This window comes from Aulonocara stuartgranti (genome assembly GCF_965226115.1).
Source record: "Aulonocara stuartgranti genome assembly, chromosome: 15".
Lineage (NCBI taxonomy): Eukaryota > Metazoa > Chordata > Actinopteri > Cichliformes > Cichlidae > Aulonocara > Aulonocara stuartgranti.
The window spans coordinates 23,815,243-23,842,909 of NC_138951.1; the positions used below are offsets into that span (position 1 = coordinate 23,815,243).

Sequence of the window (27,667 nt, forward strand, 5' to 3'; positions counted from 1 at the left end):
GGACATTTCCTTAAAAGGAGATGGGGGTCAGGGTGTTAGCATACCTGGCCACTGTACCAGTGTTTTTCCACTGTGGGGGGTTTACTGTAGGAGGAGGAGACCAGAGACTATAACTGTAGCTGCTGTGTAAAACTCTTCAGATCAACTTTAGAATAGGACTGCACTGGATGTAGTGTTGATCTCCAAACGCGCATTTGTATTGGGATTGGGAAATAAAGTGATACTTTGATACTTGGAAACATCTCAGCGTGATCTCTACCAGGACCAAAAGAATTGCAGAGACCGGCATTAGCTTCAGCTGTAATCACTACAAAATATGGCAACCCTGATCCTGGAGGACGGGACGACGTTCAAAGGCCGCCAATTTGGTGCAAGCATGTCGGTATCCGGAGAAATTGGTACGTGATTTATACTGTTTTAATTCACCTCAGACTCTCAGTTTATTATTGTGCATAGTCCACCTGTGTATAATATAACTCAGCATGGGTTAAACATTTGCTTTGGTACATTGTGTAATCTGGATGTGTGGTGTGGTTTGCCCCTTTGTTCCAAGACGCTCATGGTTCAGAGTTGTAAAGCGCCAAATCCTCCTAACGTTTCCCCCCCAGTGCCAAACTCCATTGAAAAAGAGTGGAATTTGGTGACGCCATCACAGCCATGCGCCCACCTCTACCTTCAGCGCCCACCTGTGTGTATTTTGGCAGGCAGATGTGACTAGGAAACTGCTTGCTGTGTCGTAATAAGCATGCCGAATTAAAGATAAGATAATAGTGATTTTGGATCAGGTCAGATTTTGACATTCAGTATGCGTGACTGCAGAGATGAGTCACGCAACGTTAAAATGATAAATAAAAATGTAAGCGTATGCTGGATGGAGGACGTATACCCGGGTGGAATGCGACTGTATTCCAGCCAGGTGTTATAATCCCTTCAAACGTTTATTACAGAAACACAAGTAGGTAGAACACAATAAAATAATCGACTATAGAGATCGAAAAACACATTTCGTTCTCAATAAACAGTCATATGTAGACAGTTAAAGATGCCGCATGAGTTCATTTAATCAAATGGGAAATACTGGTAATTAATGCACTTTCTAGTCTGAGTGATCACTCAGACTACAAGAGACTCCACATTTATCTGTATTTTCCAACAGCAACGACTGAAATAATTTTAATATCAGGTAATATGGGATGTCTTAATAATGAGACTGTTTATTATGAACTACAAGAAAAAAATTGGATATCGTCTCATGAGATACAACACTTGAGATACAAAGATATAATTGTACTAAATATGAGAGAATCATAATTATGAGATAAAAAGTCATCCAAGTCCTAAACCATAAGAGTTTCATTGTTATTGAAAGTGCATCAGTGTGCATTAAAAAGAAAAGAACTCAGTTTGCTAATATTCTCTGACTCTAAAGAAAAAACCTAATTATTATTAACTGTCTGGCAGATTTAAGCTCTTGTAGTTGATATGATGTACTCAAGAATGTTTTGTGTGTTTAGTGTTTCAGACGGGGATGGTGGGATACCCCGAGGCTCTTACTGATCCATCCTACCGCTGCCAGCTGCTGACCCTCACTTACCCTCTGGTTGGCAACTATGGTGTGCCAATGGATGAAGAGGGAGAGTTCGGGCTGAGCAAGGTAAGCGGTTATTTAAACTCCAGGTGAAAATTAATTTGCAAACTTATTAACATATTTAAAGTGGAAAAGCGAGTCAGGATTTTTCTTCTTTTCTTCTGTGGGACGGTTTTATCTGAATGAAAGAAGTCTTAACTCTGATAAAACACACTGTCTCATCTGTTGTTGTCTTGTTCAGTGGTTTGAGTCATACAAGATCCACGCTGCTGCTTTGATTATTGGAGAACTGTCTGAAAGTCCCAGTCACTGGAGTTCAGCCAAGTCACTGGACCAGTGGCTCAAAGAGCAAGGCATTCCTGGATTACAAGGTCAGAAACCCAGAATAAAAATGGGCGTAATTTAATTGGAAAACTGCTCAGCATCTGTAATATATATTAATGCATAAAATAATCAGATGCAAGCTTTTCAATTTAATGCTACAAACTGTTTCCATTTTCTTCAGGTGTTGACACCCGCTGCTTGACCAAAAAGATCCGAGAGAAGGGGACCATGTTGGGGAAGCTGATAGTGGACGGGACTCCTGAGGAAAGTATTCCCTTCGATAATCCCGACAAGAGGAACCTGGTCCGAGAGGTCTCCATGAAGGTAACCCACCAGGAGTTTTGTTACAGTCCCATCGAAGCTCTGCCAGCTCTCGAGTGCTAATGGAGGGCGTTATTTATGTTACTGATAAACTAGAAACTTGGAGATTTGATCTGTGGATCTAATTTTGTGAAGGTTTTTTTTAAAGCTCTAAAACATAGGAAAAGTTTAGCGCTCACACTTCAGCTCAAGTAAGAGGTTTTAAACTAAATAAAAAGCTTTTGTCTGTAGTTGTCTCAAAACATATTGTTTAGCAGGTAGCTTGCTGCTTGTTTTGTGCCTGTCAGATATTTAGATGTTTCTCTGTTTGGTTGTCTCCAGGAGCCAAAAGTGTTCAATCATAGCGGCAGCTTTCATATCACAGTGGTGGACTGTGGCATCAAGTACAACCAGATCCGCTGCCTGGCTCAGAGAGGAGCCCGTGTTACTGTCGTACCCTGGGACCACCCGCTGGACACCGCCGGTCAGGAACACGCGCTATGTCGGGGATTTTTCTTCAGGGGAACTCGTACCACTTTTATCAGTGGTTACATAAATAATTGTTTCTCATCTTTTTCCAGATTTTGATGGTTTGTTCGTCAGTAATGGTCCCGGGGATCCCCAGCTCTGTCAGGCCACCATCAACAACGTGAGGAAGGTGATCTCTGTGGACCAACCAAAGCCAGTTTTTGGCATCTGTCTCGGACACCAGCTGCTCTCTCTGGTCATTGGAGCCAAGACCTACAAGATGAAGTGAGTACCTCAAACTCAACACCTCCGTAACCTGAAAGATAAATTGTTAAACTTTGATTCTTAAGTGATTTTAAACTTTTACCAACGTTTACTATCAAAAAGTAATGGTGCTCCATTATAAGAAAAATGTATTCAATTATTTTCAGTCCTGTAAACTTAACATGATTACTAATTTCTTCAATTTAACACACCTCTTTCTCTTTGTAATAAATTCGAAACCCTTCCGCAGGCTTGTTAGCCAGTGCTTGCTCTGGTGTTGTTAGCTGGAGCTGGACTAAACAGCAAGTGATTTAAAAGCACAAGAAAAAAATATCCTTCATGAGCAACAACAAAAAAAGATCCAGAGTGAAATTTTTGTGAAGGTGGATGGTGTGAAAACATTTTATTTAAATTTGTTTAAGTTACCTTTGCTCCATCTTTTTACTCCGGCCCCACAGCTGCACTGTTGTGAGAACAGCTGGTCAGAAGCTGAATTTCATGACCTTTGGTGGAAAGGGTGAGCACATGTGAATGAAGAACTCACTGTATGTTCTAGTGTAGATGTGGACTTGTCTTAAAGTTGTGAAATAGGACGTCCTCATATTTTGCAAGCCTTCCTGGCAGGATCATTGTGTTGTGTTTCGGCTGTGTACAGGCAGGAGAAGGACCCAAATGCAAAACTCACGACAACCAAATTAAACTCAAAAAGCTGCTTTATTGCAGAATGGTATGGAAAACTAAACTGGGACATGGATAACTAAGGCTACGTTCACACTGCAGGCGAAAGCGCATCAAATCCGATTTTTTTGACCCTATGCGACCCATATCCGATCATGGTTTGACCGTGTGAACGGCACAAATCCGATATTTTCAAATCCGATCTGGGTCACTTTCGTATGTGGTACTGAATCCGATACATATCCGATGTTTCAGAAAGCGACTGCTGTTTGAATGGTCGTGTCGCATTAAATCCGTCTTTTACGTCACTGACACAAGACAGACGCCAATTATCAGCACCAGAGAAGCGCCCGAGAAGACACTGCGAACGCTTCCTGGCCATCCGGTGAAACTGTTGGGAAGACAACGTTGGAGAAACGTGAACATTTTATTTGTACTGTATAACACGCTCTCACTTTCTTTGTGAAATGCAGATTTTTGCTGTTCTCAGCACTCTGGCGTCTCCCTTATGATCACTAGAGGGTTGGATTGAGCGTCGTTGTTCTGAAAAAGGCTGAATAAACACGTCTGCCAAATTCTGTAGCCATATCTATTATGGGAGACTTTGTCGATGGCAGTTTTATCAGGCTGAGTCTGAAGGTCGGAGTGGGCAGCATGTGTCCTGCTGGAATGTGGCTGGCATCCCATCAGACAGATTACAGGTTGTTTGTGGAGATTCTTTCTGAAAGACTACAAGTGTCAAACAAGTCGTCCTAAAATGTGCTTTGTCTGTACCTGGATGAACAATCTAAAGGCCAAGTTAATTAATGTCATGGTCCTGGGTCGGTGACCCAGCGCTTTTAGTTCGTTATCATTTTCTTGATGATGATTGTTTAAGTTCTGTGTTATATTCAGTCTGCCTCTGTGTCCGCGTCTGTATCTGTCTGTCTATGGTGTCACCCCATCTGTTTGTGAATCTGTCTGTTTAGTTCAATGTCTTGTCTGGTTCCATGTGTCTGAGTTTCCTGTTTTATTGTGAAGGTCTGTGTCATATGTGAGTGTGCTCAGTTTACGTTTCCCCTGTTCCGTCAGCTCAGATTCCTCCCAGCTGTGTTGCCCTCCTGTTTCTCATCCCCTGATTACTGGTGTGTGTATTTAAGCCCTGTGTGTTCTCCTGCCTGTTGCTGGTTCGTCTGTGTAACGCTGTGTCAGTCTGTTACCCTGTGTTCCACGGTGTCCTGTTCCTCGGCTGCTTCTCATCCCGTTGTCATATGCTCCCAGGTCTGTTATTTTTAGTTCTCCCAGTTTAGGTGTATTTAGTTATTTGTTATGCCCCACTGTTTGTTTGCCACTACACCTCTGTAAATAAAACCACCGGTATCTCATCCACTGCCTGCATCTTGGGTCCTTCTTCCAACTCCACGCGGCTCGCCTCGGCAGCCGTGACAATTAAAGCTTCTGCTATAATAATGCCTCATTAGAGGGCACCTTGGTTAAGCTAAATGTATAATTATAGATTTTGTTAACCGTGGGAAATGTCTTTTATCCATCTTTTAATTAGTGTGTTATTTCCTCTTGTTTCTCAGGTACGGTAACCGTGGACACAACCAACCGTGCATCCATAATGGGACAGAGCGCTGCTTCATCACCAGTCAGAATCACGGCTTCGCTGTCGACCCTGACACTTTGCCCAAAGACTGGGACGTGCTCTTCACAAATGCTAACGACCACACCAACGAGGGCATCGTACACAACACAAAGCCTCTGTTCAGGTAACAGTCGGTGAAAGATGGAGTCCAGTGGTGATTCACTCTAGAAGTGACTGGTTCTGGTACCTTAAGTGCCTCTGTACTGGCCGGAAAAAACCCAATTAAATCATTTGTGGTCCCTTTCATCCAGTGTTCAGTTCCACCCAGAGCACATGGCTGGTCCTACAGATCTGGTCGGCCTGTTTGATGTCTTCATTGAAACGGTGAAAGACCATAAAGAGGGCAACACTGGAAAATCTGGTATTCCAATTTAACTTTCATTTTTTATCATCTTAAATGTTGTGGTGCATATTAATTTATGTCTAAAGTACTTTTGTAGTTTTCAGTAGTAATTGGTATTTAATAGTAGTAATGTAACTATGCCTGTGAAGAAGAGAAACCCTTGTAAGTCTGGCTTGTGTAACAACTAATAAGTAGCAATTTGTGTGATATTTTTCCAGTGAAGCAGCGTCTGATGGACCACCTCACTTTCACTGGTTCCCCAAAGGCTGAAGGGCATGTCAGATCCAAAAAAGTCCTCATCCTAGGCTCAGGTGGACTGTCCATCGGCCAAGCTGGAGAGTTTGATTACTCCGGCTCGCAGGTCTGTGAAACAGGAGCTATTTGGTCTTATTTTGGGCTGTGTGTAAAGCGGAGGGTTAATTCAGGATTTAAAGAAGAACACTTGAACGCAGAGGACTTTTTTCTGTGCCTCCTGATGTTACTCTGCTCTGTTTTCCAGGCTATTAAGGCTCTGAAGGAAGAGAATATCCAGACTGTGTTGATCAATCCCAACATTGCCACTGTCCAGACCAATGGCGTGTCCAGCGGGGTGGCCTGGGGGGGCACAGGCCACCCCCCAAACCAGACTGGCCACCCCAGGTGCCACCCCAAAGGCAAAACAATAAAATTCAATCAAATATCAAATGTCCGATTATGTTTTCACGGTGACGCTCAGATATCCGAGTGTAAGTGAATGCAGCATCGCTTCTGCGCTATGCGCATCACGTTAGCAAAGGTAGGAGAGCCAAGCGCCAAAGATGGCACTGCAGGAAACAATTTTTCGGTGAAAGAAAATGAGGACAGAATAAATGTCCCGGTAAGTAATATCAAGTTTGTTGAGTTTAGTAAACTTCGGTGAAATTAGAATACCAAGGAAAAAAATAACACTTAAAGAATTATTGCAGCTGTGGAATATTTCAGACAGTAGGCTACTGAGGGGAGCTAACATAAGAGTTATGCGTTATAAGATATAATCTAAGTCGTAACATTGCTGTATGGAGCTGCAGATTTGGTTGCAGGTTAACATAGCTGGACTGGCCATCGGGCATACCGGGCATATCCCCAGTGACTTATTTTTTATTTATTTTTTGTAATGGCATGAACAATGAGAGGTGGTGGATTGGCCAGATGCAGGTCGATGTGTAGAAATAACTCCGTTGTTTGGTGGTGGCTATGACGGGGCTTCCACAGAGGCAACAGGTGGATGAGGGAAGGGGAGGCAGGAGGAGAGACCCGAAGCAGCCACCAGTCCGAGTGTCAGGTGAACTGAACTTCAGGTAAGAAGTTATGACCTGCAGTCTATCTGGGTCAGATATAAACCAAGTTTAGGTGGAGTTTATTTTCATGTTGCTGACTTTTTACTGTCAGTTGCAATAACTCATACTGCGTTCTAGCCAGTTTGACGGAGTTTTTATACAGCTGGGTGGGTGCTATGATGTTACTGATAGTGAATTTTATTTTATTCATAAGGTTAGTAGAGTTGCCAACGGCTCCTTAAAAAAATGGAATGGTCCCTCATTCAGAGAAAATATTACGCGTTTCGTATTGAGCTGAGAAGAGACGCAGTTTGTCCCGAACTTCAGCTAGGATGGAAAAAAGACACAAAGCTGGATTTATTCTGTCTTTATGCTGCACAGCTGCCTCTTCTCTCATTCTCTCCCCCTCCCTCTCCTGTTGCTACTTCAATCATGAAACTGATCAATGATCAGCTGATCGGCTTTTCTCTCTTGTTTATCGCCCACTTTGCGCCAGAAAGAGGAAACCAGCAGATGTTGCGCTAAACAACAGCAGCACGTTTAAGCTTGATCGGCTGTTGTTAGAATGTATTTAATATTAATTTCTAGTATCAGCTGATGTTTGCTGGAGCCACAGCTGTAAAGCTGCTGGTCATGATGTCTGTTTAGATATGTGGTGAGAGGGAAACATGAAGATGAAACCAGGAGATGTCCTTTCTGCACCATCAGAGCTGAACAGGTGATGGAGAAACAGGTTTACCTTTTAGGTGACATGAATGAGTTGAAGGGAAGTTATGAACTGTTTCTGAGAGACAAATAACACCAGGATCCTTTTTTATGTAGCAGACAGCTGGTAACTGTGCAGGGGCGGGTCTAGCAAAGTTTTGCCAGGGGGCCAGGTAGGGCATTAACAGGGAAAGGTGGGCACAAAGAAATACTTTTCTTTCTTATTCTCATTTAAAATACCTAGTTTTTATTAAATAATTATCTAAATCTTACAACCAAAGTTTTTATCTGACGTAAAATGTATAGAAATCATACATATACCAACAAGACTGTACATCACTGTCACAACAGGGTTTGTTTTCAGTCAAAGTCTTTATGGCTTTACTACCTGGTGGGTCGGTCTGTAGTAAAAATGCCCAATTTTTTTTGTCCCAGTCCAGCCCTGCAGGTTAATACTGGCAGTGTCACCATGCCAGCTGACTGTATTTTATCATCAGCCAGTGTTGTTCTTTATCAATATTACCAAAGTTTACGATAAGGCAGCATAGAAAGTATTTACTTGCTTTCAGGTTTCATTCAAATGTTAGTCTTTTCAGTTGTTTCCCCACTTTTTTCCTGTTTCAAAATCAAACACCAGTTTGTGAGAAGATTATCTTCTTTTTTTAACAGGCAGATAAAGTTTTGCATTGGCATTGGCTAATTTGTCAATTGTTTGTTACAAATGTTCGTATTTTAATTTTCAAAAATGTTTTTGCCCAAAACATATGTGCACTATATGTCAGTAAAAATACTATGCAAATATTGTTGTCCTTGACTGCTGAGTAAACACTGACAAAGCACTGATTGTATCTCTTGTACTTTATCAACGCAGTATCTAAAAACTTTGCACCGTAGTGGTTAAAATCTCATTCTAATAAGAGTTAAAAGTGCATTTGGTTATTAGGTTTATAGGATTATTGAATTATGGTTAAGGGTTGGTAGAATTTTTTTTTAAAACATTATCTGCCAATTAAATCTGCCACCCTTCTCCAAATCTGTGCCCCTACCTGGCCCCCCCAACAAAAATTTTCTAGACACGCCACTGGTCCAGACCTCCAAAGATCTGGCTGACAAAGTCTACTTTCTGCCGATTACAGCAGAGTACGTCACTCAGGTATGGATTCTCTCTGTTGCAACTCTGTGACTGATGAAAGAAGAGAAACTGTGGACACAGTGAAATTTGTAGGTCAACTGTTTTTTGTTTGTTTTGTTTTTTCAGATCAGTCAGTATTGACCCCAGATTGTGTTTGTCTAAAAGACTGAGGGGTCTCACATAATCACAGCCCACCAAAGAACACAGAGCAGTTCTGTACAGGTGTGTTTGTAGCTTTGGTGACTGTTGAAGGTAGTTCAGTCTTCTTTTGTGTCTGTATTGTAGGAATTGGGACAGTGGGTTCTAGGACAACCTTTATTTTTATTTCTTTACTGTGGATAAGATACACTTTTACGTGGTCCATCACTTTGTTTGGTTGAACACTTGAATGCAGCACAAGTGTTTAAAAGCAAAGGCAAAACATGAGCTTTGTGTTGCAGCCCTTAAATCCGCGGCTCCATGGAAGTCATCATGTAAGATAAAGGGTGGTGCTGGTGGACTAAAGAGAGCTCGTTGCTCCACTCTGGTTTTTATATAGATGCAATATAGAGACAACAGCCAGTAATTAGTAAGAGAGGAAAAATAAGAGTGCGGATTAATAATGATAATGAAAAGAAACAAGTTTGAGGACAAATATTCCCTCAGATTTTTACCGTCTTTGCCCAGGTTTATTTAATGTAGTTTATGTTATTATTTTTATTTCTTTTTAAATTTCAGTGTTCATAATACGTTTCTGTAAAAATGTGCTGGCTCAAAGATATAAAAATCCCTGCTCAGCTTTCTACCTGCATCCATCATATGGCAGTATAGAGTGGAAACGAAGAGGCTAAAAGGCTTTTACAGTAAAAAATCAAAGATCACTTAAGCTGCTTTTAGTTCAGTTGCAGACTTCCAAATGTCTTGGACGGGATGAAATTCCCAGTGTGAAATCCACAGAGCTGTTTGTCTCATTTTCATGTGTTGTGAGTGCTTCGTGTCATTACATCTTGTTGTTACAGGTGATAAAAAATGAGCGCCCGGACGGCGTCCTGCTGACTTTTGGAGGTCAGACTGCCCTGAACTGCGGTGTAGAGCTGACCAAGCTGGGCGTTCTGGAGAAATATAAAGTGCAGGTTCTGGGAACTCCTGTTTCCTCCATTGAGATGACCGAAGACAGAAAAATCTTTGTGGAGAAAATGGAAGAGATCAATGAGCAGGTAGCTCCCAGTGAAGCAGCTCTGTCGGTGGAACAGGTGAGGAGACGTGTTCGCTTATAAATTAATAGCTTCTGGATTGTTTTTTGCCCCAGTGAAGTCTAAATTTATCTGATTAACTCTGCTGTAGGCGGTGGCAGCTGCTGAGCGTCTTGGCTACCCCGTCTTGGTTCGTTCAGCGTTCGCTCTCGGAGGCCTCGGCTCCGGTTTTGCCAACAACAGAGAGGAGCTGACCTCTCTGGTAACGGCAGCATTCGCTCACACCTCTCAGGTGCTGGTGGATAAATCCCTGAAAGGCTGGAAGGAGATCGAGTACGAGGTGGTCCGGGACGCCTATGACAACTGTGTGACTGTGAGTAAAAGGAGACCAGAGAACAAACGGTTTATACTCACTAAAAAAAAACTGAGGGCGATTTAAAGTGGCTGTTGTTTCCTCTTGTTTAGGTGTGTAATATGGAGAACATCGACCCACTGGGTATCCACACTGGGGAATCCATTGTAGTGGCTCCCAGTCAGACGCTTAATGACCGCGAGTACAACATGCTGAGAAACACGGCCATTAAAGTCATCAGACATCTCGGCATCGTGGGAGAGTGTAACATCCAGTACGCTCTTAACCCCGAATCTGAACAGGTAAGCATATATGTGAAGACCTGGGTGATGAAAAGCACAAATAGGACTGTGTTCACCTATAAAGTGGATCTGTTTTGCATTTCCTTATTTTAAAGCCAGTGACATGCTGTAATGAATAGTACAGAAAGTGTAGGTATATTGAAATAAGCATGGGTGGTAACATGACTTGAAGTATATACAGTTTATATGGCTATAGGATGTACAGAGTGTGCGGCTGGATCTGCAGATAATGTAACAGCCAGGTATGTCAACGGCTTACATTTACTGTTTTGGCTCCATAACAAGGTTGTAAAAAGTCTTTGCTATGTCCCCGGACAGCGTGAGGAGATCCCTCAGCAGGATCAATGCACGTAAAGCTCCGGGTCCTGACAACATTCCTGGTCGTGCACTGAGAGACTGTGCAGTGGAACTCACTGATGTCTTCACAGACATCTTCAACATATCACTCATCCAGGCTGTCGTCCCCACATGTTTTAAAGCCACCACAATCATTCCGGTTCCAAAAAAGTCATCTCCCTCCTGCTTTAATGACTACCGTCCTGTTGCACTTACTCCCATCCTGATGAAGTGCTTCGAACGACTAGTCATGCAGCACATCAAGACTGTCCTGCCCCCCTCCCTGGACCCCTTCCAGTTTGCGTATCGGCCCAATCGCTCAACCGATGATGCCATCTCCACTGCACTCCACTCAGCACTCACACACCTGGACAAAAAAGATTCATATGTTCGAATGCTGTTCATAGACTTCAGTTCAGCATTCAACACTATAATCCCCCAACAGCTCACTCAAAAACTGGTCCAGCTGGGGCTCAACACCTCACTGTGCAACTGGCTGTTGGATTTCCTCACCGGAAGACCTCAAGCAGTACGGGTCGGCAGTAATACATCCAGCACCATCATTTTAAACACGGGGGCCCCGCAGGGATGTGTGCTGAGCCCCCTCCTCTTCACTCTGCTGACCCATGACTGCACTCCATCACACAGCTCCAACCTCTTCATCAAGTTTGCGGACGACACAACGGTGGTGGGTCTCATTAGCAACAGGGATGAGACCGACTACAGAAGTGAGGTGAGACGCCTGGCCACATGGTGTGCTGACAACAATCTCTCTCTGAATGTGGAGAAGACGAAGGAGATTGTTGTGGACTTCAGGAGAATGCACACCCAACATGCTCCTCTGACCATTGACGGAGCGTCTGTGGAGAGAGTGAGCAGCACCAAGTTCTTGGGTGTGCACATCACAGAGGATCTCTCCTGGACGTACAACACCACAGCACTGGCCAAGAAATCACAGCAGCGTCTCTTCTTTCTCCGCAAACTAAGAAGAGCAGGAGCACCAGCCCCCATCATGTACACTTTCTACAGAGGCACCATCGAGAGCATCCTGTCGAGCTGCATCACTGTGTGGTTTGGAGCCTGCAATGCGTCCTGCCATAGAACCCTCCAACGCATAGTGAGAGCTGCAGAGAGGATCATTGGTGTCTCTCTCCCCTCCCTCCAGGACCTTTACAGCACCCGTCTCACTAAAAAAGCCCTTTGCATAGCGGCTGATCCCACGCACCCAATGCAAAGCTTCTTCAAGCTGCTGCCGTCAGGGAGGAGACTGCGGAGTCTCCAGGCCAGGACCAGCAGACTGAAGGACAGCTTCATCCATCAGGCTGTCAGGAAGCTAAACTCCCTCCCGATTCTGCCCCCCTCTCCCCTCTTCTCCACCACGGTCTCACTGAACTCTGTCACACACACACACACACACACACACACTCACTCTCTGACGCACTCACTGGCCTGCTCCAGTCACTTTGTGGAGCATTGGACTGCTTAAGCATTGGACCTCATAAGCCTTTGTTGTTACATTATCTCTTACCGTACACTACTAAATCCCCATTTGCACTATTTGCCTATTTTGCACCACTATGCCTTCTTACTTAAATATTGTATATTGTATATTGCATAGCTTTTTTTGTTATACGTAAAATTGTATTGTATTTATTTAAATTTATTTAAATTTTTACTTTATTATTTTATTTGCATTTTTCTAATCACTAGGGTTTGAGAGTAACGCAATTTCTATTCTGTGTATGTCCTGTACATGTGGCAGAATTGACAAATAAAGTTGACTTGACTTGACTTATACAAAAAAAAAAAAATAAATCCTAGTTCAATAAGTTTTAAAAGAAAATTGTTTTAGGTATCAATGTGACCAAGTTCATTTCATACAAACCAGGAATAGATTTGTATGAATAGGCTTTATGTATCAGAACAGGCCTTTAAACAGGTCTTGTGTGCATGGGGAGCTGGTATTCCTGCTCCTGGTCTAATTCCCGTAATGTCTGTGATTGAATTGTATCTTCTATGTATAATGTGTTGCAGTACTACATCATTGAGGTGAATGCCCGCCTGTCACGGAGCTCTGCTCTGGCCAGTAAAGCGACTGGTTATCCTTTGGCCTACGTAGCAGCTAAACTTGGTCTGGGGATCCCGCTGCCACAGCTCAAGTACGTCTCTCAGCTTAAGAACGGCGGATAATGAACTAACAGGGGCATCGCTGCTTTTACAGAATGATGACATCCAACAAAGATGTTCCAGTATTCTGCCAAACTGAACATTTTTTAAAAGTGGGGTTTAAAGTATTCAAGCTTAAAATCAATTTTTGTATATTAAACGACCAAAAAATAATTGTGACGCATAGATGCCTGTAAAGTAAGGCAGCACAGACTCTCTGCCTTCACTGCATGTGGACCCCACAGTGTCACACAGACCCAGGAAACATGTAGCTAGTCAATCATTACACTTAAAGACATCTGATCATTGAAATTCAATCTTTTTTTAGTATAAACGTGCTCACAATTTTTCATCAGCAAAGAAATTTGGAAACAAGATGATATTCATCACCTGCACAGCTGGCAGTTTGGTTAATTTGAAGTTATTGTTTTGACAAAGCTGCTTTGAGCAGTTGCAACATAAGCATTGTAGTTTTTTAATTTTTTGGCATAAATGTCTTAACTGTAAAGCGCCTTTAAATTAAGCGATTCACCAATGAAAAATATTTGCACTGCATCTGTATTTTTGTCCAGAAACTCAGTGACAAACTCAACGACAGCAAACTTTGAGCCGAGTTTGGATTACTGTGTGGTGAAGGTGCCTCGCTGGGATCTCAGCAAGTTCCTCAGGGTTTCCACCAAGATAGGCAGCTCCATGAAGAGTGTTGGTAAGAGGCAAAAGCGAGCTTGGAACAAAAATATGTTGTAACAAATTGTAAATAGGTAGTAGATTTAGTACTGTTAGTATTCCAGAGCATTTTAAAAATACTTAGTTTGGTCTCAGTAAAGCTAACAATAAATTCACATGGTCATTTTTTGCACCTACTATGTTTTTTCTTTCTTTTTTATTCTTATTTATTCATTTTTTCTGCACTGCTATCACAGCAGATTTCTCCATGAGGGCATTAAAGTTTTACTCTACTGCTTTATTTCACAGTTTGATTATAAAGTTAACCTTTACCAGTGCGGGCAGAGAAGCCAGTAAGTCAGGTGCTTATTATGGATATTGTGCTCAGTGCTTGAACCTTTTCCTCGACAGGGGAGGTGATGGCTATTGGTCGTAGCTTTGAGGAAGCCTTCCAGAAAGCTCTGAGGATGGTGGATGAGAACTGTGTTGGCTTTGACCACACCATCAAGCCTGTCTCTGAAAAGGTAACCTCCCATAGCTGAAGTCCAGGTTAAATGGTTGTACTGGTTAAAAAATGCCTTGCTGCTGCACGACCTGTTCAGTGCACAGTGTCAGCAAATACTTTATCCCAGGTTGAAAGATTTTTAACCATTTTCAGCCAAACATGCAATGATTTGCTTCATATTTGGTCAGAACACAACATTAGCGCTTTTGCTATGCAATGCCATCGACTTTTAAGGATGAGTGATGGTGCTGCACATTAAAGCATGTTGATCTGTTTTACTACGCCTCTATTAGGATGGTGACCCTATAAATGATTGTGATAAGGACATTTTAAAAGGTCAAAACTGTATTGTTCTGTCTTAACGGGACCAGTAGATGGTGCCAGATCTCCCCTGAGCGATCTACTACTGTAATGCTTCCTGCTTCTGGGTTTTTTGAGGAATGTTTCATTGCATGCTGTTAATCATGTTCTGCTACTATGTGTGTGGCTGATTTATTTTTATTTATTTATTTTGAGAAAATAAGCCCAAATGTCTGTGCTGATGCTCATGGCTGGCAAATAACTAGCAGCACTTTACTTCACAGTTAGTATGTTGTGCTCCCTCTGCTTACCAGGAGTTGCAGACTCCTACAGATAAGCGTATCTTTGTGCTGGCGGCAGCATTCAAAGCTGGCTACACTGTGGAAAAGCTGTATGAGCTGACCAAAATCGACCGCTGGTTCCTGCACAAGATGAAAAACATCGCCGACCACGAGCTGCTGCTGGAGACCTACAATCAGGTAAGGCCGATAAGACATAACGTGAAAAAACTAAGAGCTGTTCGAAATGGATTAAGATGCTGGATTAATTTCCTTCCGTCCAGGATGAGAGCTCCATGCCTCCAGAGGTGATGCTTAAGGCCAAGCAGCTGGGCTTCTCAGACAAGCAGATAGCACTGGCTGTACAGAGGTGGGTAGGAAAGGAAATAATCACTGTCTTAGTTTAACTTAATGGTAACTTTCTCTGTGATTAGGGTATTATCAGCATGAAATGTTATTTTAGATAAAGTGCTTTTAAAGAATCCAAACTTCCTTGGTTTGTCCTCTATCACTGAATCCACGTTTCCCTCTAACAGCACAGAGCTGGCCGTCAGAAAGCTGCGTCACGATTGGTCCATCCTGCCAGTGGTGAAGCAGATTGACACAGTGGCGGCTGAATGGCCGGCTTACACAAACTACCTGTACCTGACCTACCACGGCACAGAGGACGACCTGAGCTTCAACGATCAGCACGTCATGGTGATCGGCTCGGGCGTGTACCGCATCGGCAGCAGCGTGGAGTTTGATTGGTGCGCTGTTGGGTGCATCACCGAGCTCAGGAAGGTAAGGCCTACGTGAGACTTTAATACCGGATGCTCTCTTTATGACTGAGTTAGTCTTTTACCTCACTGAAATTGAATCCAGGGAGCAGGAAGAACCGCCTCCATGTTCAGTTCATCTCTTTATTTCCTTTACTAAACTTTTTTTTTTTTTTTTTAGCTTGAGAGGATTAATTTACTTATTTATGAAAAAACATACAAATTTAGATCTTTTTTTGTCATTTATTGTGTTGATTATTACACGTATTACACCCCAGAGCCAGTAATCCAAATGTTACGAAATAAGCATCAAACCATTTGCAGATGGGCTATAAGACCATCATGGTGAACTACAACCCCGAGACAGTCAGCACAGACTACGACATGTGCGACCGCCTCTACTTCGATGAGATCTCCTTTGAGGTAAGTTTTAGCTGATACGGGAAAGTGTGATTGTGGTGAATGTGACTTGATTCAAGTCTCACATTTTGGGTGAAAGTAGCCTCTGGGCTCTTTGTTGCAAGTCATCCCCTCAAACTTTCTAACACTGTTATTAATTTCCTTGTACACGTATTAATCTGCAGTGTTTCGTGGTTAGAGATGAGTATTTCTATGCATCTTTCAGGTGGTGATGGACATCTATGAAAGGGAAAACCCAGAGGGAGTGATCCTGTCTATGGGAGGCCAGCTTCCCAACAACATTGCCATGTCGTTGCACCGCCAGCAGTGCCACATCTTGGGGACTTCGCCCAAGTTCATCGACAGCGCTGAGAACCGGTTCAAGTTCTCCCGAATGCTGCACACCATCGGCATCAGCCAGCCGCAGTGGAAGGAGCTCTCAGACACTGAGGTACAGCAGACTGACGATGAGCTCGTTTTATGTCACCGATGTCTCGGTCTGTAAAGTTAAAGATGTTTAACCCTCAAATGTTGCCTTAATATGCTAGTAAATTATATTTACTGTTATTTACTATTGTACATACAACACTAAGAAAAATAGTTGCAAAGCCAGCGTTCGATGACGTTTACGTTTCTTCTTTGCTCTAGTCTGCTGTGAAGTTTTGCGAGACGGTCGGTTATCCCTGCCTCGTTCGCCCCTCGTATGTTCTGAGCGGAGCGGCCATGAACGTCGCCTACAGTGATAGCGACCTCGAGAAATACCTGAGTAACGCTGTAGCAGTGTCCAAGGAACACCCTGTGGTCATCTCTAAATTCATTCAGGAGGCTAAGGTAGTTAAAGACCCGATAATTACAGCAGAATTATTGATTATTATCAAGTTGAGTTGAGGCTGTACTGTTTATAAATTTCGCAGGAGATAGACGTGGACGCTGTCGCATGTGACGGTGTAGTGATGGGCATTGCGATTTCTGAACACGTGGAGAACGCTGGAGTTCACTCTGGTGACGCCACCTTGGTGACACCGCCTCAGGACCTCAATCAGAAAACCATAGAGAGGATCATGCAGATCGTTCACGCCATCGGTCAGGAGCTGCAAGTCACCGGGCCGTTTAACCTGCAGTTAATTGCAAAGGTAAGAAGTACATGGAAATACTGTTAAATGTTGTTGCTGAGGACGTGAATTTAAATTGTTACTCAATGCTGATACTTTATGTAGCTTTCTTACAGTATTTTCCAGATTCCGGTAATAAACAGAGTCAGATTTAGGGAGACTAGTCTTCTTCTTCTGGCATTTAAGGCTGAACGGGGAGTTGTGGTATAAAAACGTATAGTTTTGTAAAGTTGGCACAGTTGCTCAAATTAGCCAAGCATGATCGACCTTTTTAATCCCCAACCTGCTGGCAGAAATGTCCACCTATTAAAAAAACACATCTCTCTTCAGAACTATGACGCCTAAATAAAAAAACCTTAGTTTATATGGTGAAAAATTATTTGAGAGAATCTTGAAGAGCTGCTGCTCCTCCACATCGAAAGGAGCCAGATGAGGTGGTTCGGGCAACTGACAAGGATGCCCCCTGGATACCTCCTGGGCGAGGTTTTCCGGGCAGACCCAGGACACGCTGGAGAGATTATATCTCTCGGCTGGCCTGGGAACGCCTTGGTGTTCCCCCAGATAAGCTGGAGGAGGTGGCTGGGGAGAGAGAGGTCTGGGCTTCTCTGCTTGGGCTGCTGCCCCCGCGACCCGGCTCCGGATAAAGTGGAAGAAAATGGATGGATGAATGAATCTTGAAAATGAACAAGTCTTCCAGTACAGAGTAAAATGTGAGAGTGAAAATATTGCGTGTACTTATAAATCCCCTGGAGGGTCTTGGGTCGATTTGTGGCTATTTTCAAATTTTGATTACATGCCATTTGCACAGTGTTGAATGGACTATAGCCAAATTCTCCAAAAAAAAAGTTTGATATGATTTTATTTCAAAATTCAAGTCTGACTTCCTTCAATTAGCTTCAGTGGCTAAGCTACAGACAAACTTACACTATTGTGCTTAGTGGTCGATTTGTGCCCCATTGAAACCCATTATAAACGCTATTTTTCACTGCAAATTAATTACGGTCAAAGGGATCGTTGATGTTTAGCGTTCATTTTCATTTTGCAGGACGGGCCTTAGAGTTGTAATTTTTTTTTATTTGTCCACCGGGTGACGCCCTTGCTCCACATTTGACCCCGGGCTGGAAAACAGCGGGCTGCTTAGATAGACCTGCGGGAAATGAAGCCTCATTTCCGGCGTGCAGCAGCGGCTTCGCCCGCTGATCGGGCGGGACAATTTTTTGGTCCCTAGGACCGTGAGAGGGTGCTTTTTTTTTTTTTTTTTTTTAGTCAACAGGAAATGACGTATTTGTTGTCACGTGGTATCGGGCGTGTGTGCTGGAAAAACGGGTCCCCGGTGATCGTGCCCCGGTAATCGTCACGACTTACCCCGGCACGATGCACTTATTTCGGCCTAGAGGAGGAGCATTTGCCGCCTGGAGACCATTTTCTGGTCCTGGAAAAAAAAAATAAAAGGTGATCGAAATGAATGTTGGTGCCAATCTTTAGTCCATCTAAAGGCCTAATTATAATAACAATTCAAATGTTTTTTTTGGAAAATATTCAAGTTTTATGTTTTTTGGGGCAAAAAAAGCAGTGCGCTCATGTGACGGTACCAAAAAAAGATTTATTCATAACACACATGAAAAGATCCAGGAAAACAGAGTTAACGATAAAAACGATAACAAAATAACGCTGAAAACTGATTTTAAAAACCCTGAAAACTATACATTTCACACCTGAGCCTCAACTCTCACGGCCCGGTACCAAACGACTTGCGTACCGGTCCGAGGCCCGGGGGTTGGGGACCGCTGTGTTAGAGCGAGTACCAAGGACACCAGGAAAGCAAAGATTAATGCAGTGTTAGTTTTTGAGAGAAGCTGAGCTTGGTGCCAGTCGTTCATAGAAGAGTTATGTCATCTTCATGCAGAGCAAGCAAACTAACAAGTTACCTCCATGAAAAATAAAAGTAAATGTGATGCTTTTGCTGTAGATTTGGGAAAACAAGCTACAGATATGTTTCTTCCCGTTTACAGCCACCACAGATGGCATTGTTTGTCCGTTACTTTAAGGTGTTTACATTGTAAAGTACAGACCCTGAAAGTCCTCATTTAACAATGTAACAGATAGCTTTAAGAAGGCCTTAAGCAGTTATGACTATTTTATACACAATGCATATCTGTGCTTATTAAAGAGTTGGAGCTCGGTCAATTAATTGGGGGTCGGAAGCTTTGTTCGGCGCGATGTTCGGACAATCTATTGTGCAAGTGACTTGGAGCCATAGAAGGAATTGCAATACATGCTTACAAAACACTTATATATCAGATCATTTTATATTAAGCTTTTAAGTAGAGGTTCTTGGTTAAAACATTTATTTAGTAGAAGACATACACATAGTCTCAGTGAGCCTCTGGTCTGGTAAAAGGTCAGAAGTGCAACAGGTGAATTGAGAGAGCATGTGAGGTCGTGACACACACACATATGAGTTAAATTTATTTAGAGGAGAGATTAGTTATGTCTAGACAAGAAAGAGGAACAATTCACTTTAAGATAAGAACGGAAAGTACCAGCCACGAAAATAGAAGATGATCTTCTGGGTGAAAAGCCATTGTTGGTGTTGATCTGATCTATGTATAAAATGTATCTGTGACGCATGAAGGGGCGTCAGTAAATCAAACCCTGATGCTATAAAATATCTGTTCATGCTTTGATTAAGTCGAGGACTACTGGCTGTCTGCGTACAGAGTTGTCTTCCCACACGTGTGTTCATTAAAATCATTGTTGGACCAAGATCCTCTGGACCATGGGTGGTTTGTACTCTCCCTCCTCAATTTTGAACCTTAACAGGATCCAGATGTGAACAGTGAGTTCAGCTCACAAGTGATGCAGCTGGAAGTATGATGCATTTTAGTGGCACATTAAAGGTGCAGATGTTTTTGTGGCTGATCAGTCACATGGGAATAAACAACAGATTTTATGCATCTGCTACTTTCCTAACGAGAAAAGCAACAAACCTTGATTATTTGTTTTTGCAGCTGTTGATGATTCCACCAACAGCTGATAACTGTAAATATTATCACCATGAGACCAGATGTAGTTAAACTCGATCAAAACTATCTCAGCAACACAAATGGAATAAAAATCATCGAACCACATTTTTTTTTTCTGCGGCGTTGAAATATTATGATCTGTTTGCCTGAAAATATAAAAACTATATTAAGGGGCGACCGTGGTTCAGGGAAGTCTAAAGATATGAATGCTGGGTTAAAAAAACAGCAAATGGAACTGTATGAAAAGGCCATCGATGTCAGATAAGATGAGCTGAAACTGAAACTGTCTGTCTACCACAATAGATTTAAGAAGTTTAAGAGTGATCTGATTTTAAGGAGCAGCTGCAGAGTGTTCCGGTTGTGTGAAGCATAGTAAACGAAATAGATTTTTCCAGCTTTCAGCACTGATGTTATGATTTTATTGTTTATCCAAACTATTTGCATTGACTTGTGTTTGCAGAACAAGAGTGAGCTGCTGCCCACCGTGCAGGCCCTGGAGTCTTTGGGATATGACCTGTATGCCAGCATGGGCACGGCTGACTTCTACACAGAGCATGGAGTCAAGGTAATTCTTTTAACACGGGCTTCGTTTTTTGGAGTAACAAACTTTATTTAAATCAAAATCGACTTATTTTGCAGTGGCACATCTGTGAGTGACTCATGAATATGGTCGTGTTTATGTGTATTTGTTTTTAAATGCTTTAATCCTGGTAACCCTTTACATCTTTATCATTCCTCTTGAATTGCACATTAAACCAAAGATTCCAGATGAGCAGCACTTATACATGGATACAATGTAACTGTAAAAATGTTTTATTTTGCTAGAGCTTTTGAAAAACAGCAGAAATGTATTTAGAAATGTCATTGTTCATAATTGTGGCATTCACTTAAGTACTTTAATACTTAAAATATAGTGTTATTAATCTATGACAGGATGAAATCAGGATAGAAACTTTAAGTTTGTTTTGTCTCCTTGTACAGGTGACTGCAATCGATTGGCCGTTTGAGGAGTACGACAGCGATGAATGTGCCACCAAAGAGAAGCAGCGCAGCATCATGAACTACCTGGAGGAGAACCACTTCGACCTTGTCATTAACCTCTCCATGAGGAACAGCGGAGGTCGAAGGCTCTCCTCCTTTGTCACCAAAGGCTACAGGACCAGGCGTATGGCTATCGACTACTCTGTCCCGCTCATCATCGATATCAAGTGCACCAAGCTCTTTGTTCAGGTACGCGATCTGTTTTTTTTTTTTTTGTTTGTTTGTTTTGTTAGGATGTTTTGTGTGATGTGGTTCTATGGGAACATGATTAATAAAGGGTGACTCGTTTGCAGGCTCTTCGTCAGATTGGAAGGACTCCACCAGTGAAAACTCATGTTGACAGCATGGCATCCCAGACACTCGTCCGTCTGCCCGGTGAGTGGTCGTAAACGGCAACAACAACACTAATGTAATGTTAGATGTTTGTTTCTGAAACAGGAATTCTTGAGTCTTTAAAGCAAAGTTGTTCAAAGACTGAGGTTCTTTAAACAGTAAATACTTCATCCTACTAAAAGCTTTACTAATTACTTGCACTAATAGTTCAGCTTCTCATTTTAATTCTTTTTCACATAGTACTGTTTTTTTCTAAATATTTGAAGTCGAGCTATGCAGACAAACTAGTACAAAGATACCGGGTGAAGTATTTTGGTTTTTGATTGAATCACAGGTCTGATCGATGTCCACGTTCACCTACGGGAGCCTGGCGCCACCCATAAGGAGGACTTCTCCTCAGGCACAGCAGCTGCTCTGGCAGGAGGAGTGACCCTGGTGTGTGCGATGCCCAACACTTCCCCCGCCATCACTGATGCTAATAATCTGGCTCTGGTGCAGAAGGTAAACCCACGTTTTTAAATTGTATTCACTTTTTAATCTGTTGGCTGATCCTGTTAATGCAGAAATGTTAAGATTTTTGTTGGCAGTGACCAGAAAGGACAAGATTAGAAATGAGTACTTCAGTTTTCAGTAAAATTTGAAGCGATATGACATTGACTCCTGTTATATTGTGTCACCAGTTAGCCAAAGCAGGCAGCCGCTGCGACTACGCCCTGTATGTGGGCGCTGCCACGGACAACGCTGCTGTCCTGCCGCCCATCGCCAGCCAGACCGCCGGTCTGAAGATGTACCTGAATGACACATACTCCACCCTCAAGATGGACAACGTCTCCCTGTGGATGGAGGTAGGCTGGATTTTAAGTGTTGCTGGAAGGCCATTAGAGATGCTTCAGCCCTAACCGTGTGGATCTGTTTAAAGCACTTTGAGAAATGGCCCAAGCAGATGCCCATCGTGGCTCACGCTGAGAAGCAGACGGTGGCGGCGATCCTCATGGTGGCCCAGCTGTACCAGCGGCCAGTCCACATCTGTCACGTGGCCAAGAAAGAGGAGGTAAAGAGCTGTTTCTTATTGTTGTTAATTTTATGCAACTTTTACTTTATTTTAAACTATTTTAGTGGATTTGAGGTAATTTACTTTTAATTAGTTTGTTTTATTATCGATTGCTTTGGCTGTTAAAGTGCATCTTATCTTAATTTTTTTTGATTCTTTCCTACAGTTTTAATACTACTTAATGGTTTTCAGATCCTGGTAATCCGAGCTGCAAAGCAGAAGGGCATCCAGGTCACATGCGAGGTCGCCCCTCACCACCTCTTCCTGTGTGAGGATAATGTGGCGCAGATCGGCGACGGTCGAGCGCAGGTTCGACCCATGCTGGGAACACGCGAGGACATGGAGACACTCTGGGAAAATCTGGACATTATCGACTGCTTTGCTACAGACCACGGTCAGAGAGCATTCATTTTCTGTCACCGATCATGCAGAAAGACTTGTCTTCGACCTTCCTGAACTGTACGGTTTTTGTTTTGTTTTGCTAGCTCCTCACTCTGTAGACGAGAAGAACAGTGAGCGTCCTCCTCCTGGTTACCCCGGTCTGGAAACAATGCTGCCTCTGCTGCTCACCGCCGTCAGTGATGGACGTCTGACTCTGGATGATATTACCAGACGTCTTTATGACAATCCACGCAGGATCTTCAACCTGCCCGTTCAGGAAAACACCTACGTGGAGGTACACAGACAAACACAATTAAAGGGAATTCATTTTAAGGAGACATTATTTTGATGCAGTAATTAGCAGCCTATCCGTACTCTGATGAAATATGTTCCTAATTATTTATCAATTACGTGTCTTTCAGGTGGACCTGGAGCAGGAGTGGGTTATTCCTCAGGCCATGCAGTTCACTAAGTCTAAGTGGACTCCTTTCGAAGGTATGAAGGTGAAAGGTAAAGTCCGCCGCGTGGTCCTGCGAGGAGAGGTGGCCTACATCGACGGCCAGGTCAGCATTCGTGCGTTTTGCTTTTGAACAAGAAAACAAAGAGAATAAATGTAGTTGATCTAATAAAGTACGTGTCCTGTCTCCTTCAGGTGCTCGTGCCTCCAGGTTACGGTGAGGATGTGAAGACTTGGCCCACTTCTTCCACCCATCCTCCAGAACCTGTCAAAGAAACTCCAATGGTAATAAAAGTGAATGCGGTAATAATGCAGCTGCCTTCCATGCTTTCTGTTGTAAGATAAAGACTCTACAATAATATTACATCACATTGGTGTTTTGGCCACCGCCATGATTATTTTTGGAGCCAAAATTGACCAGATTTAAGAAGAGAGTGAGGTTATCTGCCAACACTAACACACTTCTTTAGCAGCCATAGCCATGAAGAACGTGCACATAGCAGCAGATATCGGCTAGTTGATGCTAAGTAAACGTAACTGAAAGAAAACACTAGAATTTCATTCAACAAATTGAATAAAAGAACTTCTTAGATGTAATTAGTTTAAAATGCTGTAAAAGACACAGCAAGCAAAATCGAGAGGTTCAGATCAGTGATTAAAGTTGGTGTTTCTTCCATGCCTGAAATGTCTGGTAGGAGGCAAACAGCAGGTATCAACTTGTTCCTTTTGAAATGTGGAGGAATAGCAGCTCCTCACTTTATTCCTAAGAAAGAGGTCTTAGACGCCACCGTTTGGAGGAAGCTCTTTTCCGGTGCTTATATCCCCGGTCTTCTTTCTTATGAGCGTAGATGACATCTAAAAAGTTCACAGAATTTGAACGTACAGCTAACAGAGTTTAATTACAAACAAAAACATTTAAAGCCTGTACTTAGAACTGTTTTGAGTGTTTCTTGAACTCTATGTGGGGATTACTTCATGTGTTTTGTTTACATTAATTCTGCTCCATCAGACTCCTGAGCGTCGGCGTCCAACTCCACCCCGGGATGGAGTGCGGACTCGAGCTGCGAGCCCACGACGCATTGGTGGAGAAAGCCGCTACCTGCTGCCGCCCCGCATCCACCGTGCCTCTGATCCCAGCCTGCCACCAGGTATTACAGCTCCCAGAATGCTTTGGAACAGCAGTTTTTTGTTTTACCTCGAGGGTTTCTCCCAATGTTTCTACCAGTGTATTATCAGCCTGCCTGGCTGTGGTGGGGCGTGGTCTGCGGTGCCGTGCAGGGAGGGCGGACGTACCTGCACGGCATCCTTAATCACGCCCGTCTAGTTAAAAACACGGGGACTCAGGGGTTTGGGTGTGTAGTGGTAAGATGTAAATAAAGATGGCTCCGAATGATACTCCGTGGTCCCGCCGTGCCTTATTCTCGCCACACTGGCCTTAACAGGGGATTTTTAAAGCCTTCTTTAGGCAAAAGGTATCAATAAGTTGAAAGAGGGGTTAAAAAATGAAGCAGATGTTATCATATCATTTCACATGTTCAGCTGGTATGTCCATTAATCAAGTATGTCAAAACTGTTCATTGCCGTATAAAAACAAGTTTAATTAAAGTTGTTTGATGTTCTCCTGCTGATTCTCAGTGAAACACCTTTGCTGTGTTCCAGTCATTGATACACTGCGACTCTTATCCCCACAGAGATGGTCATGCTCCCACCAGCCGCTGCTGTTGACGGGTACAGCCATCCTCCCCCACTGTCCAGGCTGCTGTCCCCACAGTCTGGGTCAGGACAGGTGCCTCCTGGTCAGGTGTCACACCTGCAGATGTCTCCTCTGCTTCACCCACTGGTGGGACAGCACATCTTGTCTGTCAGACAGTTCAGCAAGGAGCAGGTACGCCGAAGAAGATGAAACACACTCTGGGAATGCTGACAGGTTTGAAACAAGATCTCGGGTCTGAACAAAAGCTTATTTTTGTGTCCTTCGTTTGTTTCAGATCTCACACCTGTTCAATGTTGCTCACACTTTACGTTTGATGGTTCAGAAGGAACGAACCCTGGAAATACTCAAGGTATCTCCTAAACGTGCCTCATGTTACTGCACTATTCACTAATTTCAGTTATGTGCTGTTACAATGGTGGATGTTCGTATCAAACATGACCAAAGTTATAGAATGATGAGGTACCTTAAAGTAATCCCTCATTCCTCATGCCTTCCTGTTCAGGGTAAAGTAATGGCCTCCATATTCTATGAGGTCAGCACTCGCACCAGCAGTTCCTTCGCAGCGGCCATGCAGCGTTTGGGCGGCTCCGTCGTCCATTCCAGCGAGGCCACTTCCTCCTCGCTGAAGGGAGAATCGCTGGCGGACTCTGTCCAGATCATGAGTGGCTACGCTGACGTCCTCGTGCTGCGTCACCCAACACCTGGAGCAGTAGAGGTGGATTTTAGATGGATACTTTTTTTTATTAAAAGTTTTCTTTACATAACAGAAAATAAAGACTAATTGGTCATAAAAGTAACTGCAGCAGCACCCTGTTGTGTGTTTTTTGATGCTTGTTTAGTTTGAAGATGAGTTTTTAATATCTTATGCACGTGACTCCTCCTTCTCAGAGCGCGTCCCGTCAGTGCCGTAAGCCGCTGATCAATGCTGGCGACGGTGTCGGGGAGCATCCCACTCAGGCCCTGTTGGACGTCTTCACCATCAGAGAGGAGCTGGGAACGGTCAACGGCATGACGGTGAGCGACATGATTCCTTTTTAATTTAATCTTCAGCCAGAATAAAACTTTACATGAAAACATGTTAAAACTGTGGCGTCTGTCAGATAACGATGGTTGGAGATCTGAAACATGGCCGAACGGTTCATTCCCTCGCCAAACTGCTGACCCAGTACCGCATCACTCTGCGTTACGTGGCTCCCAAAAACCTCCACATGCCAGCAGAGATCGTCAGCTACGTGGCCTCAAAGGGCATCAAACAGGTGAGGACTAAACATGGTTACACAGCAAAGAGGAGTTTTCACAAATATGTACTAAAAACTGCTAATTTTTAAAAAACATGTTTGTTTGCAGGAGGAGTTTGACAGCATCGAGGAGGCTCTGCCTGACACCGACGTCCTCTACATGACGAGGATCCAGAAGGAGAGGTTTGCATCTGAGGAGGAGTACAAAGCCGTAAGTTTCATTTCACCGACGGGTTTTATTTTGTGACACAGATACTTGCATATACTCACAGCGCATCTGTAGTTAGGCCTGGTGCTTCCTGCCTCATGCTGGCCCGGTAATCGTTTTTGATATCGTTCAGTTGGTCTCATGGTGACATTTTCCCTAATCCACTATTCTGGACTGCAAACTCCACTGACTCCATCTGGTGAAGCTGGGGTTTGTCTGCATTTGGAGTTCATCTTTAGTGGAAAGCAGCTGATTTGTTCAGTTATTCGTCACAAAGTTCTTTCCAAATGAAATATTTCTAGAGGCAAAACTATTAAATAGAATTGTCTTAAGAAAACAAGAAGATATGCGAGAAAGAAGGCGTTCCCTCACCCCTCTACAGATGTAAGCGTGTGGGGAAATATGGAAGTGGAACCCTTTAGCTAAGCATTCATAGGTGCAGACAGAACCAGTCAGCTCAGGTCTCATGTGACTGGATGATCCCGGAGTATTTTTGATCTTTAACTGTGACTCTGTTGTTTCTCTCAGTGTTTTGGTCAGTTCGTCCTCACTCCTCACATCATGACTGGAGCCAAACAGAAGATGGTGGTGATGCACCCGCTGCCCAGAGTCAATGAAATCAGGTGAGACGCGCTCAGTCAAATGTCTGACAACAATATCAGTTCCAGCTGTGTTGTTTAAATGTTGCTTGAGCCCTTAAATGGGCTGCAGAAATGTAACGTTTTGTGTACAATGTCTAATTTCAGTACGATTTCTTTTAACTAACTTAAATTTGAACTGAATTTTATTTTAACCCACCTTACATTATTTGCTATTGTGTTGATTAAGTGGACTAATGATCTGTTTCTTTGTTATTTCTCTCTCAGCGTGGAGGTGGACACAGACCCGAGGGCGGCATATTTCCGTCAGGCAGAGAATGGCATGTACATCCGAATGGCCCTGCTGGCCACCGTACTGGGCCGATAACTCAGTGTGTGTCACAGGCTGGGTCTCTGACCCAGCGCTCTGAGTTCATTTTGTATTTGTCTCATTTTAGATATGTGATTAGTTTGTGTCATTCCTATTTAGCTTTAGTTAAGGAAAGGCAGTTATTAATTATTGTTTCCTTGGTTTCTATGTTTGAGTTCTTGTATCGTTCATCACGTGTT

At 43.2% G+C, this 27,667-nt stretch overlaps 1 protein-coding gene across 1 annotated transcript; it reads left to right on the forward strand.

Annotated features, from left to right (window-relative positions):
• Positions 1 to 316: 316 nt before the first annotated feature.
• Positions 317 to 27,658, forward strand: LOC309689834 (multifunctional protein CAD-like; the record flags this gene model as incomplete). Its single annotated transcript, XM_082506497.1, has 43 exons — positions 317 to 398; positions 1,515 to 1,654; positions 1,830 to 1,959; positions 2,094 to 2,236; positions 2,555 to 2,696; positions 2,794 to 2,965; positions 5,188 to 5,373; positions 5,501 to 5,610; positions 5,811 to 5,953; positions 6,092 to 6,160; positions 8,683 to 8,745; positions 9,723 to 9,956; positions 10,048 to 10,269; positions 10,362 to 10,550; positions 12,921 to 13,045; positions 13,625 to 13,758; positions 14,130 to 14,242; positions 14,838 to 15,002; positions 15,086 to 15,171; positions 15,338 to 15,584; positions 15,884 to 15,982; positions 16,185 to 16,409; positions 16,607 to 16,789; positions 16,873 to 17,091; positions 20,557 to 20,661; positions 21,078 to 21,326; positions 21,431 to 21,512; positions 21,805 to 21,971; positions 22,151 to 22,315; positions 22,390 to 22,521; positions 22,714 to 22,915; positions 23,007 to 23,197; positions 23,325 to 23,465; positions 23,555 to 23,644; positions 24,369 to 24,507; positions 25,051 to 25,244; positions 25,348 to 25,422; positions 25,576 to 25,788; positions 25,962 to 26,087; positions 26,174 to 26,329; positions 26,421 to 26,522; positions 27,048 to 27,142; positions 27,386 to 27,658. The coding sequence occupies 43 exons, from the start codon at positions 317 to 319 to the stop codon at positions 27,483 to 27,485; spliced, it is 6,345 nt and encodes a 2,114-aa protein (XP_082362623.1). The 3' UTR covers positions 27,486 to 27,658.
• Positions 27,659 to 27,667: the final 9 nt, after the last annotated feature.